The 12,628-nt window shown below is 35.3% G+C and overlaps 1 protein-coding gene across 1 annotated transcript in view; it reads left to right on the top strand.

Moving 5' to 3' along the window:
- LOC131068306 (transportin-1) overlaps positions 1-11,975 on the top strand; it is a 65,961-nt gene extending 53,986 nt beyond the window's left edge. The window contains exons 19-29 of the mRNA XM_058003472.2: positions 6,167-6,250; positions 6,584-6,691; positions 7,074-7,175; positions 7,311-7,373; positions 7,539-7,613; positions 7,744-7,815; positions 7,941-8,065; positions 10,479-10,530; positions 10,620-10,688; positions 10,796-10,855; positions 11,004-11,975. Of these exons, the coding sequence (XP_057859455.2) occupies positions 6,167-6,250; positions 6,584-6,691; positions 7,074-7,175; positions 7,311-7,373; positions 7,539-7,613; positions 7,744-7,815; positions 7,941-8,065; positions 10,479-10,530; positions 10,620-10,688; positions 10,796-10,855; positions 11,004-11,084 (891 nt within the window). The 3' untranslated portion in view covers positions 11,085-11,975. The remainder of the gene's footprint in view (positions 1-6,166; positions 6,251-6,583; positions 6,692-7,073; positions 7,176-7,310; positions 7,374-7,538; positions 7,614-7,743; positions 7,816-7,940; positions 8,066-10,478; positions 10,531-10,619; positions 10,689-10,795; positions 10,856-11,003) is intronic.
- The last annotated feature ends 653 nt before the right edge of the window (positions 11,976-12,628 follow it).

Below are 12,628 nucleotides of genomic sequence, written 5' to 3'. Positions count from 1 at the left end.
ATTATATTTAATGATATTATTTAATAATTTAATATTAATTTATTTTTATTCTTTTGAATTTTGATTTTGTTATTGTTATTTACCATTAAATTCTATTTCAAAGTGGGGACATTACAAAGTTGTTGAAACTCAAAGGTGAGCCATCAATTTCAGGAAACTTTGCTCACATTGGTGGAGGAATGCCAACAAATTTTTTGTGGCATGCAATATTTGGGCATGCCGACTATCACAATATTCAAATGATGTTCTGGGTTTGCCAACTTTGCCAAAACAATTGTAAAATGTGAAGCATGCATCTTGGCTAAACAACAAAGAGATCCAATTCAAAAGTCAAAATGGAGAGTTGAAAGGAATTTGTAGTTGTCCACTTTGATTTGTCTGGTTCATTATCAATCTTTTGAGTTCACAGAAATAATTACTTAATGTTGTTCATTGATGACTATAGCAGAGTGACTTGGATCTAGTTTCTGAAGCAAAAAATTAGAATAGAAGCTCTCAAAAATTTTCAAGTCTCGTACAATGGTTGAAAATAATTCATAATCTCATATTGGCATATTGAGGATTGATAACAATGGAGAACTCACGTCAAAAGTGTTTGAATACTATGTTGATAAAAATGTGATGAGACGTAATCTTGTAGTTCCTCACATTTGTCAACAAAATGGAGTATTTGAGAGGGTGGACAAGATTGTGATGAATAAGGTTCGGACAATGTTGTATTTAAAGGAGTTGAATTGCAGTTTTGCGCAAAATCAGCTTAAGCCTTAAACACTAGTGTATTCTTGGAATATGGTACCTTAGGCAACACTTCAAATGAAAACTCCTTGTGAAGTTTGGTGTGACCACCTTTCATTAGTGCGACATCTGCAAATTTTTGGATCCACTTGTTATACATTTATTCCAAAGGAGAAATGGAACAAGTTGGACTATTAGTAAAAAGTGCATCCTTTTGGGATATTTATAGTCTAGAAAGGTTTATAAAATTTTTTTATGAGAAAAACAAGAAACCTCTCAGTGTAAGAGATTTGTTTTGTGAAACCACAAATTACATAGCTAGCTTTGATTGGCACTTAAGTTGACAATCAATTTGCAAAATTTGACTTTTCCAAGGAGAATGATATGAAAATTCCAAATATTGGTGAGGCATAGTTTGTAGTTTGTTGAATTTGTTTGCTTCCAATAATTGAGGCATAAATTGCTCTACAAGAAACATGGAAAAAGATTCCAAATTGGAGCACACGTGCATTGAGAGATGTTAGACTTGGTGGAGTTGGAAAAACATGCACTAGAACTGCATACAAAACTAGACATCAAGAAGAAAAATCCCTAGAATAAATTCAAGAAATCTAGAAAAGTCTACCTTTGAATGGCATCATGAAGAATAAATCAATATTGCTTTTTATTTAGAATCAACTTCCTTCAAACAAGCTGAAATTAGAAAAGCTTGATGTGGATAAAACAATGAAAATTGAATATGATGCCTTAGTAATAATGAAACTTAGGAATTTGTTGGTCTTCCACTCAATTATAATCCATTGATTGTTAGTTGGTCTTTTGAAACAAATACAAGGCAGATGGTTCACTTGATAAACATAAAATAAAGCTTGTTGCTAACGAATATGCTAGAAACAAGGGATAGACAATTAGGGGACCTTTGCACTAATAACAAAATAGACCATCATTTTGGTTTTGTTGGCTTTGCAAACACGAAACAGATGGACGTGAAAGCTGCCTTTTTAAAAAGTGATATCAAAGTAATGATTTATGTCTTAGCTAGAAGGTTTTGCATTTGAAGGTCAAGAACAAAAAGTAAGCAAGTTGGTGAACTTGCTATATGGTTTGAAACAAGCCCGAAGAGCTTGGAATGAAAAAATCACTAAGCACTTGTTGAGCATGAACTGAAAATGTTTTGAATGTGAAGATGCAGCACTTTTTGTTAAGACAACTAACAAAATAGTTGTTTACCTAGTTGTATATGCGGATGATCTACTCATAATAAGAAATAATGAAAGTAGAACTGATTAAAGGTTTTGAAATGGTAGATTTGAGTGAACTTTAGTACTATTTGTTTATTGAAATAAACTTGAATTATAATTTTATGACACAAGTAAACCACCTAGCACACACATGCAACAAAATATGTCGGTATCAAATGAATTGTAGAGTTTGAAGACATAACTAAGTATATACAACTTATTGGAAGTTTGATCTATGCAACCAGAACTAGAGCAAACATTTATTTTGTTGTTGAAGATTGGTGCAACAACCAAGAAAAGTCATTGGTTAGCATCAAAGAAAGATCTTTCTTCTTTGAAGGGAACTTGAGTTTGGGCTAAAATACTCTAAGGAACCATATTTTAAACTATTTGGATGGTCAGATTCAGACTATGTAGGTGAATTTGAAGATGGGAAATCTCATCAAGTTTACCAATGATAGTGCCAATTCTTTCTTCAGTAGAAGTAGAATATATGGCATCTTTAGAGGTAACCAAGGAAGTATTGTGGTTCATAAGGATTCTTGAGGATTTGTCCAAAAAAGAGACAAATTTCAGCAACATCACTCATGATTGACAACACTTCCTGCAAACAAAATGACAAGAAATTAAGTATTTCATGATTGAACTGAGCACATCAACTCTGAACTCCATTTGATTTGACACTCTGTGAATGATGACAATGTCAAATTGATATTTGGTCCAACTATAGAAAAGTATATTGACAAAAGTGCTTGGAAGAGTGAAATTTGAAAAATCTAGAGGCATGCTTGGTCTCACTATAACCCCTATGGATTCCCTATGGATTTGGAGGGATGCAATATTATGCATATAATCCTTGGCTATAGTATAATGATATTTTAATTTCTTGTAGAATTTGAACATTTATCTTGAAGATGAATTGAAGAGTCATTTATGAACTGAAAGGTCACACATGGATAAATCTGTACATTACATTTCATTTGAATGTATATGATTTCTGGTTTGCATTAATATAATATTTGGATTTTCTTTGCAGTCCAATTTCCTTGCTTGACAAAGGAAAGACTGTAATATTATTGTACACGATGAAAATATTTAAAGAATTATTGTTTGCATTGCAAGATTGATGGTCATATAGTTGAGAAGCTTGGTTCACAAACTACTATCATCTATAGTCTTTTTTAATGGGTTGGATTAAGAAAGGTCTAGGGATACAAGTTAAAAGGAGGTGCAGTTTTTGTTTTCTGTAAATGCACGATACTTAGTTGAAGCACATGTGATTTCTCTTGATGCATTTGACATAGATGCAATATTCATGAGAAGGGCAAACAAGTATTGATGCATTAGGACAAAATCAAATATGGCAAGTCAAGGATAGCTATAGCAGGTACTAATCAAGCACTTGAGCTCATACAAGAAAACACGTAATTTTGTCTTGTACTTTTTAAAGATTAGTAGTAAGAGGTAGTCAAAACTTTTTGAATGTTTACATAGCAGCAAAATGAAAAGGCATTGGAAGAATTGGTGGCATCATTTGAGGACTTATTTTGTGATTCAAAGGGGTTTCCTCCTAAGAGAGGTAGAACTTGAGTTCAATCTAGTTACCAAATCTTCTCTACCCAACATAGGTTGCATAGACAATCATTAATGGAGAGTAATAAGGTGAAGGAACCACTGCAATAGTTTTTAGAGCGGGGATAGATGACTTGCTGAACTAATTGAAACATGCCAATTATTTTTACAAAATTTGATCTAACATCAGGATATCAAGAGAAATTGAAGGCGAAGGATATGTGGAAATTCACTCTCAAGACCAAACAAGGGTGTATGAATAGCTTGTCAATTGTGGAGAATGCACTTATGTTGGATCTTCTATCTTACATGAAAATCAACTTAGCTGTCAATTGTAAACATCTCCAGATGTGTGAACCATCCTTGTGGAATGAAGGAAAAGAAGAGCTAGTGGTACCTTTGAAGGAAGACCTAGTGTATGAAAAGAGGGTATTGCTCTTCGAGGATGTGGTGCTTTAGTGGAAGTAGAGAGAGACTAGGAATGAGGTTCATGAGTCTTTTTCAAGTAGGGCTAGTACAACAAAGAGGAGGGGGCATTGTTTCCTCATCTTGTTTCTAATTAAGCTTTCTAGCAAGTAAAAGCCTCTTTCTGAAGGGAGGCATGATTCAAAAGAATCAAGGAGGTTTAGAGGCTCAAAAAACATTGTTCCATAGATTTTTAGGATGGTACATAGGGAAATGTTGAGGACCATGAGTTAGGTGGGGGGCATTTGGTTGCAATGCTCCTTGTGTGTTCCTTGTTGTGGTACAAGGTGGGGTTGATGTGCACAAATTAAGGCCTTCGAGACCACACAGACCTCCATGGTGCATGGCATGCAATTTTTCATAATTTTATCACTGTTTTTCGTAACATGAATTTCTCATTTTTTTGGACCAAATCTTCATTCTTCAAAGAATTAACAATGAAGGTGGAGAATCTGACCTGTCTAAATGACAAAGGGCTATGTAGCTGAAAACAGTAATATTGTCATTCTTGAATCTTTTTACTTATATTCTTGTCTGTTTTCTAGTCTATGAGTTTTGAAATATTCCTTACAGCAGTCAGCAGGAACTCATGAATTAATGAAAACTTGATGACATCCACCACCTGCCTGCACTCACTACTCCCTCCGTTATCTATGAAGCAAGGTGTCAGTGATGTACAACTTTAAATTAAGAAATATTTAAACAACTACTTCATAAAGTTAAGAGGGCGTGCATCTGAGTAAATAAAAACAGTAACAGTTCTTTTAGTAGTCAAATGTGCCTTGAGATTCCTTTGCATCTCTGAGACAGTTGAGGGACTTCTTGAATTTCCCAAGCTGTCAGGGACTTCCTGATTCTCCCTCAATGTCCTCAGCAATGGGGGGGGGTGGGAATACCAAGAAATATCCTCTGCTGCAACAGGACATCCTGGAAAGTTTCCTCCCTGATTGTGATTGAGGGGCAGGGGATTTGTCCCCGTGGAAATATGCAATAAAATGATTGATTTAAAAATTGGACTCTGGGAAATACTTGCTATTTTGACACAGCCAAAATTGGTATTTCACTAGGGGGCAATTTGGTAATCAATGAGTGGATAGAAACATTTCCGCTGGAGCTATTACATGACTGCCAGGACAGTATTGTGTACAAGAGGTGGCAGTGGAGTTGACAAAAACTTGAATTGAATTGACACAATATTTTTGTAAATGACAATTGATGGGTGAAGGTGGAAAAACCAACCTACTCTTCAGATGTTTGGATGGTTAGGATAGTCAAGTGCACAGGAGTAAAGTTTGGCAATTCACAAAAGTAAGAGAGGGATTTTGGAGGCTGCTAGACAAATGAAGTGAACATAGAACCCTTTGCAGAGTGAAGAACACTCATACAGTTTGTCTCATAGAGCAGACATGTGTCATTTGGACTTTTTCTATATATGAATAATATTTATCTTTTTTTTTTCTGCAAAGGTGGTAGGATAGTTACTGGCACCTGTCATTTAGACTTTCCTCCCAAACTTGGGGTTTTGTAGGTTAAAAATCATTGCAAATTGTCTATTTTTATGTGATTACAGATCTTTCATTCTAACTTGGAAGTAATCAAAGCTGTAGAAAATTAATGCGTGTCATTTTGTAGCCACGATTCTCAGCATGTATATTGATTATGGATCTCTTGTAGAACTTGTTAGAACGCTATGATGAATGTCAAGTGCTGCAATTAGTTGTTAGTCATAGATCATTTGACTTTTCTGACTCATTTGAGCTGTTGGTTTGCATGATTATTATACTTAGTGTTTTAAATGTTTACAGCCTCATGTTTTTGTTATTACTCTTTTATTGAAACCCTGCTGTTGATTAAACTCATTCCACTGTTGAACTCCTAAAGATAAAGACACAATTGAACATATGCAATTCTGTCTTAAGTGAACAGAAAGCAATTGTCAAGTCTCAGTGCTGCTCTTTTCATATCTGCATTTTGTGGCAGGGTTTTGTAATTTACTGTGGTTGATTTGCCATGCTTTTCTGATTCTGTTCTATGTCAGCTGTTTTCTTATATTATTATATTGGAGCTTTTAGTTTATATTTATTGATTTTTTTAATTTCAAAGGTATTTCTTATTTGATGAACCTTCTTCAAGATTTTTTCTGAACTGTGCAGGCATTGGGTCCCGGGTTTACTCAGTATGCTGAACCTGTATTCCTGAGATGTATCAACCTGATACGAATCCAGCAAAGTGTGAAGGTAATTTTTTAATTTAAAATCTCCACTATTTTGCTTCCTTCTGCTTAATGGCATGTTCCATGTAGGAGTCACTATGAGCAATCGTTTTAAAAAAAAGATGGGTATGCCTAGAAGTACTGTTGAAAATTCAACGCTGTTGAATGTACCACCGTTTTAAGAGCTTCTGTTAAACTTCAGAATATATCTTACAATCTTATCATATCTAGTTTTTGTCATTTTGTTTATTTTGATGCTGTTTGGTTGTTTCTAAACCTTAAAATAAAAAAAATGTAATCCAAACCATTTCTCTGAAAATTTGTAGATTCAATAATTTTCTCATTTTCTGTGACTCAGGCTGATCCTATAAAGGCAGGTGTTACATATGATAAGGAGTTTATTGTTTGTTCGTTGGACTTGCTGTCCGGGCTTGCTGAAGGCCTTGGAAGTGGAATCGAAAGTCTGGTTTGTTATTAATCTTGTAACCTTAATATCAATTGTTGGCGGCATTTGTCCAGTGTTATCAGTCAATGTTCTATAGCTATCACATGATGTCACACATGTTATTTTTACATATTGTCTTGTTTGTGTTATGTGTTTTTGTCTGAAATATGTAGCTTGCCTTCAAGCGCCTTCATTATTCACAATATGATCTTCAGTTTGTGTCACTGGAGTCTGGTTTATTTGTACAATTAAATGGCTAATAATTTGAAAGGTCAGAGACACTTAGATTTTGATGCAAGGTTGTCAACTGGATGAATATTGTATTGTTTGAATATTTATGCAATATATTCTTATTTTCTCATGACATTTTTTCACCTGTCTTCATTTATGGATCCTTTTGCAGGTTGCCAGGAGTGATTTAAGAAATCTACTTTTACAATGTTGTGCAGACGAGGCTGCTGATGTTCGTCAAAGTGCCCTTGCATTACTTGGCGACCTTGCAAAAGCAAGTAACCTTATCAAATCTGTATATAGAATTCATGTTTCTGTGCAGCATGTTTTATTTAAAATTCAAAGTAAAGAGAAACTTACTTGTTCTATGTTGTTTTGTATCGTGTTTGCTTCTTCATTTACTGAACAGGTCTGTGCAGTGCATTTGCAGCCAAATTTGGCTGATTTCCTGAATGCTGCTGCCAAGCAATTGGTAATTGTTCAATGCTAGCTTTCTTTAAAGATTATTCTTTCTTGTTTGTCTCTGTATTGTTTCCTGCTTGTTTGTCTCTTTCTATGAAGATAGGGATGTTGATATATGATGTATGAAAATAATTAATAATTTGGTTATATAATGTTTTGATTATGGAATGATCAGCAACCGGCAGAAGTGAAGGAAAATGTTTCTGTTGCAAATAATGCTTGTTGGGCTATTGGGGAAATTGCTATAAAGGTGGGTTTTTGTACAAATCATTTTTTTCTTCTTAGAATAGGTAAATCAATTTTTCTCACTGTTTAATCAATAGATATGAAGTATCCCATTTCCGTCTTATTTCTAATTCTGATATCTGAAATTTTTTCAGCTTCGACAGGAGATATCACCCATAGCAATGAGTATTATGTCCTGTCTTGTTCCAATCCTCTCTAATACTGAGGTATCAGTTCAACTTTAATCTATGGGACGGTGTTCTCATGGTGTTAGTCATTTTCCAATTTGTTCCCCCATTTTTTTATTATTATATTGAATTGGCCGAGTTCATTTTTGTGTTTGATTTTACAGGGTTTGAATAAATCACTTCTAGAAAACAGTGCTATAACTCTAGGCAGGCTGGGATGGGTTTGTCCAGATATAGTTTCACTGCATATGGAGCATTTCATGCGACCATGGTGTTTTGCACTTCGCACGTAAGTCTCTTAGTGTTATACTACTCTTTTTCACTGAAGATTTTCAACATATTTTGTTAGAGTTAATGAACATAAAGTTAAAACATAAGATAGGCAGAAGAAATGGATAGGTATCTTTAACATTGTGTGTGTGAGTGCGTGAGTGAGAATCACTTCTAGTGGGACTGGGATGGGTTTCTTCAGAGATACGATGGAACATTTCATGTGAATTTGGTGTATTACTCTTCACATGTAAGTCACTTATTTTTCTGTAAGGATACACTCTGTGTGTGAGAATCACTTCTGGAAGTAGAATGGGTTTCTCCTGAGATAGGATGGAAGTTCATGGAACAATTCATGTGACAATGATGTTTTTCTCTTTGAACGGAAGTATTATTTTTCTATGAGGATACACTTTATGTGTGAATCTATTCTAGGAAGCACTGCTATAACTTTAGGGAGCCTGGGATGGGTTTTATCCAAAGATAGGCTCACTGCATTTGAACATTTTATGTCACCATCGCGTTTTTCTCTTTGCACGCAAGTCTATTAGTTTTCTGTAAGAATGTTCTTTTTAAAAAAATGAAATGTTCTTCTCTTTCGCAGAAGAGTTTTGCCATATTTTGTTAAGAGTTAATGAACTCAAAGTTGAATAAACACATATGGAGAAGTAATGAACAGATGTCTTAAATATAATGTATGTGTGTGTTTGTGTGTGTGTGATATGGATATCTATTGGCGTTTTCAGCTAGGGCATATTTAAGATATCTGAGCTAGTTTCTAGTCTGTGTCTCCCCATTTCCCTTATAGACCCAATATTCCAGTTGCTTCATTTGATTATCAATTAAAATCCAACATGTCTTTTAACAATTCAACGTTTCTAATATCTGTTTAATATATATTTTGGTCTCTTATTGTTTCAGGGTCCCTGATCCTAGTGTTGTATCCTCCAATCATGTCTAATCGTGTACAACAAGAATCTTCACTTAGTGCGTGGAAGTTTTAGATGTACGTATATTAACAGACATTGGCCCTTTTCCCACTGAATTATATGTAAGCAAACAATTTGCTCCCCATCAGATGATCTCATAGATCTTGAAGAGCCCTTCACTGAGGATCTTCCACACCCATTTTTCAATAGTGTTCATATTGTGGCATTAGATGCTTGAGAAACAGTAACAAGGAGAATCAAACCCCCAGTAAAGATGATTACTTTTTTGTCCTATTCAGCCATAGTCACAGTATGCAAATCAACTGAAGCAGAATGTTTTTGCCTTGTAACGTTTCTGCTGGATGACATTGTCAATTTGGCTGGAGCCAAATGTTCCTAACACTAGATCATGCACAGATGGCATGATGGATTGGAGTCAATTAAGCTTCTGACTTATGTTCTTTCAAGGTTGGAAAGGTATTGTCCAGACCACCCCAGGGCCTTCTCTTCCATTGACTCTGCAGATTATCCTGCACACATTGTGTGCATGTTTTTCTTCATTTTGAGCGAGTAGAAACATGTATTGAGAGCATCATTGGTCATATCAACAGAGTGAATATAAAGAAATATGGATGATCATGTGTGGATCAGAAAAAGTATCGACTTTATGATGATGTACATAATGTTCCAAAGCTTGTTTTTTAGAGGATGTTCCACATCCTCTTACACTCTGAGATGCAATCTAAATTTTATATGTGGATCATGATGGCAATTGAATGGGGAATTTGTGGGATGCATTAGCCAGTGTCGGTGGTGCTTCTTTTATCCCTCTATTCTAGTACCTGGACACATGCCCCAGGATACACATAATGTGAGTGATAGTGCACAATCAGTTTTCATGTTATTTACTCTATACCGATGTATTTTTGTGTTTCCTTTGGTCAACGTTGCTGTTGGAACAATACTTGAAGTAGGATCTATGCAGAAGATATAGCCATAAAATTTTTATGAAAGAATTAACTATATTTAATGACCAATGTTAACTTACTCCTGGGTGGTACTCATGTAACAATTTTTGGAACAGCTGGGTGCCATGTAAGAATTGTTGTTGCAAAATCACATTTTTAGGGGATTTTTCTTGTGCTCTTTTGAAAATTCATTTATGGGAGGGCTTTAAATAAAATACAAGTTGCATTTAGTATTTGCGAAATTTTTAAGCAGATTTAAATGGTCTGTCTTTTATTTGTGGTAGGAATCCTTGTAAAACAATTTACAACAAATAGAATGTAATAGGTTGGAAATCCCCTTATTGAGCACCCAGCTCATTATAGAAGACTGCTCTCAAGAGAATTTTCCATTTGGCAAGTTTCGGACTGTTCTGTTTGCTTTTCTAATTGGTTTTAGTATATTCACTGTGTTTTTAATATGTTGGAAAATAGGAAATCTATTGTTTGTATTTCTAAGAATAAACCCACAATTAATATCATAGATGTTAACATACAGGATTCGTGATGACATTGAGAAAGAGGATGCATTTCGAGGCCTGTGTGCTATGGTATGCATCAAATGAATATTGTAGAACACTTTAATGCGATTCTCTGTTATAACATTTCTATTTTTTATTAAACTAATGAATGTGTACAGGTGAGAGCAAATCCTCCTGGTGCTTTGAGCTCTCTTGTTCATATGTGTCAAGCCATTGCAAGCTGGCATGTAAGTAACTGCCTCAACTACATTTTCCCTGATCATTTAGGTTTACTATTTAAATTTAGATTTAGATTTGAGAACCTTTCCTAGTGACTTGTCCTGTCTACATTCAGGAAATACGTTGTGAGGATCTACACAATGAAATATGCCATGTTCTCCATGGTTATAAGCAGGTAAATCTTGTAATGCTTTTATCCTATTACCTACTTCAAGTCTGTAGATTATGATACATTTCGCTTTTGTTTGCTAGTTTTATTTGTTCACTTATTTCTGTGTGACCTCACTATCTGAGATGGGAGACCTTGCTTTGTTCTGGATCAGATGCTTGGAACTACATGGGACCAATGCATGGGTGCCCTTGAGCCTCCAGTAAAAGAGAGGTTGCTGAAATATGGCGTCTAAAATGTTTGTTGATCAGCTGTTGTGGTGCTATTCTAATTGTCATTGTTGTTCGTGTTAGGAATTTGTTATGTGGTCTAACATATTCTTGTGTGTCCGTTCGCCACACTGTATTAATGGATCTTCAAGAGCTTATGTGTTCTTCAATTGCATTGCTCCATGAAATATCCTGTTGTAGCACCCCGATATATAGTTCTTGGGTGTAGGGTACTATCTATGTGCAGCTGTTATGTGGCGGTGGATGTAACTTGCAGAGCTTTTTTTGAATCAGATGTGTAAAGCTCTTGATTCCAGTATTTGAATGTCTGCCATTCTTTTATTGTTGGCCACCCAACATATCCTTCCTTTAAGTGTTCCCAGCAGAGCTATTATTGAAGCTCATGCAGCATTGGCATCTCATCGTAAATGCGCAGGTACAAGGTTTTGAGGCAGCACACAAAGTTCTGCATGTTTTCTGTGTATTGTTGGAGGCGCCCAAAGAGCTATACCATTAGAATAGTTAGTGGGACTTCGAGTGTATGCGATCAATATGTGTTTACAAAGTGCTTCTGGATAAATTTTTTATTGTATTCTGACCATGTGCAAGAATATGGCACTAACAGGAGCTTTCTGATGTAAGCATTCCTGTAATTTTGTGCATCTATATTTATTATACCATGAGCTGCTGGTTACTTGTGCCTTGTCATTAAAGAGAATGCATTGTACTAAGAACATTATTTGAGTAGAGATGTGCATAGGAGGGATGATTGTTGGATGTACGCAAAGATGCGTGATTTTACCCAATTTGCAGGAGCTCAATTTTAATACGAAGAGATTTGTTCTCAGCTGGTGTGAGCTGTTGTGACATGGATTGCTTGTAGAATTTTAAATGAATAAGGATAGACTTTGGCTTCACTGTGATTATAGTTGTGCTTGATAAACGAGGCTTACAAACTGCGAATTCCTTTTTTTGGTTTGGATAGGATTGGCTTGGCTTATCTTTTAGTGTTCAATCTTAAATTTTCTTTGTAACTACTCTGCTTCCATGAAATCACAATCACTGGAAAATATTCCTGGATATAAACAAAGGCGATTGCAATTAATGTTTTACACTAGACAAACTTTCAAGCAAGCATAGATGAAGGGGACTCCATATTCAAGAGCTGGAACCACATGGTTTCATCACTTACTGGAGATTGCTTGTGAAATTTACTCATACCAAATAGGTGTCTTAAGTATTTGGTGAGTGTAAGAGTGTACTGATTATGTTTGATATCCATGTGTGGGGTATCACTTTTGCGAGGCATATTGTCAAAACTTATGCCTGCAAATGTCAAGTATAATATCTCATCCAATATCTGAGCTATTGGTTTAATTTCAGTTGTGTCACAGCAGATAAAAACTCTGAGGAGTGGTAATGTTAAGAAGAATGCTGGAATTTGTCTCAGGAGGAGGACATCTAAATTTTGTCATTTGCAGTGGGAGTTGGTTTACACCCCCATCCAGAATCACTTATTAGTTATTATTAAATACAAATTCCAGTTAGTTTTGGTAATCCATAGTCCTGA

Source organism: Cryptomeria japonica, chromosome 11 (assembly GCF_030272615.1).
Source record: "Cryptomeria japonica chromosome 11, Sugi_1.0, whole genome shotgun sequence".
NCBI classification, from domain to species: Eukaryota; Viridiplantae; Streptophyta; class Pinopsida; order Cupressales; family Cupressaceae; genus Cryptomeria; species Cryptomeria japonica.
This window is presented reverse-complemented; position numbering and strand designations above follow the sequence as displayed.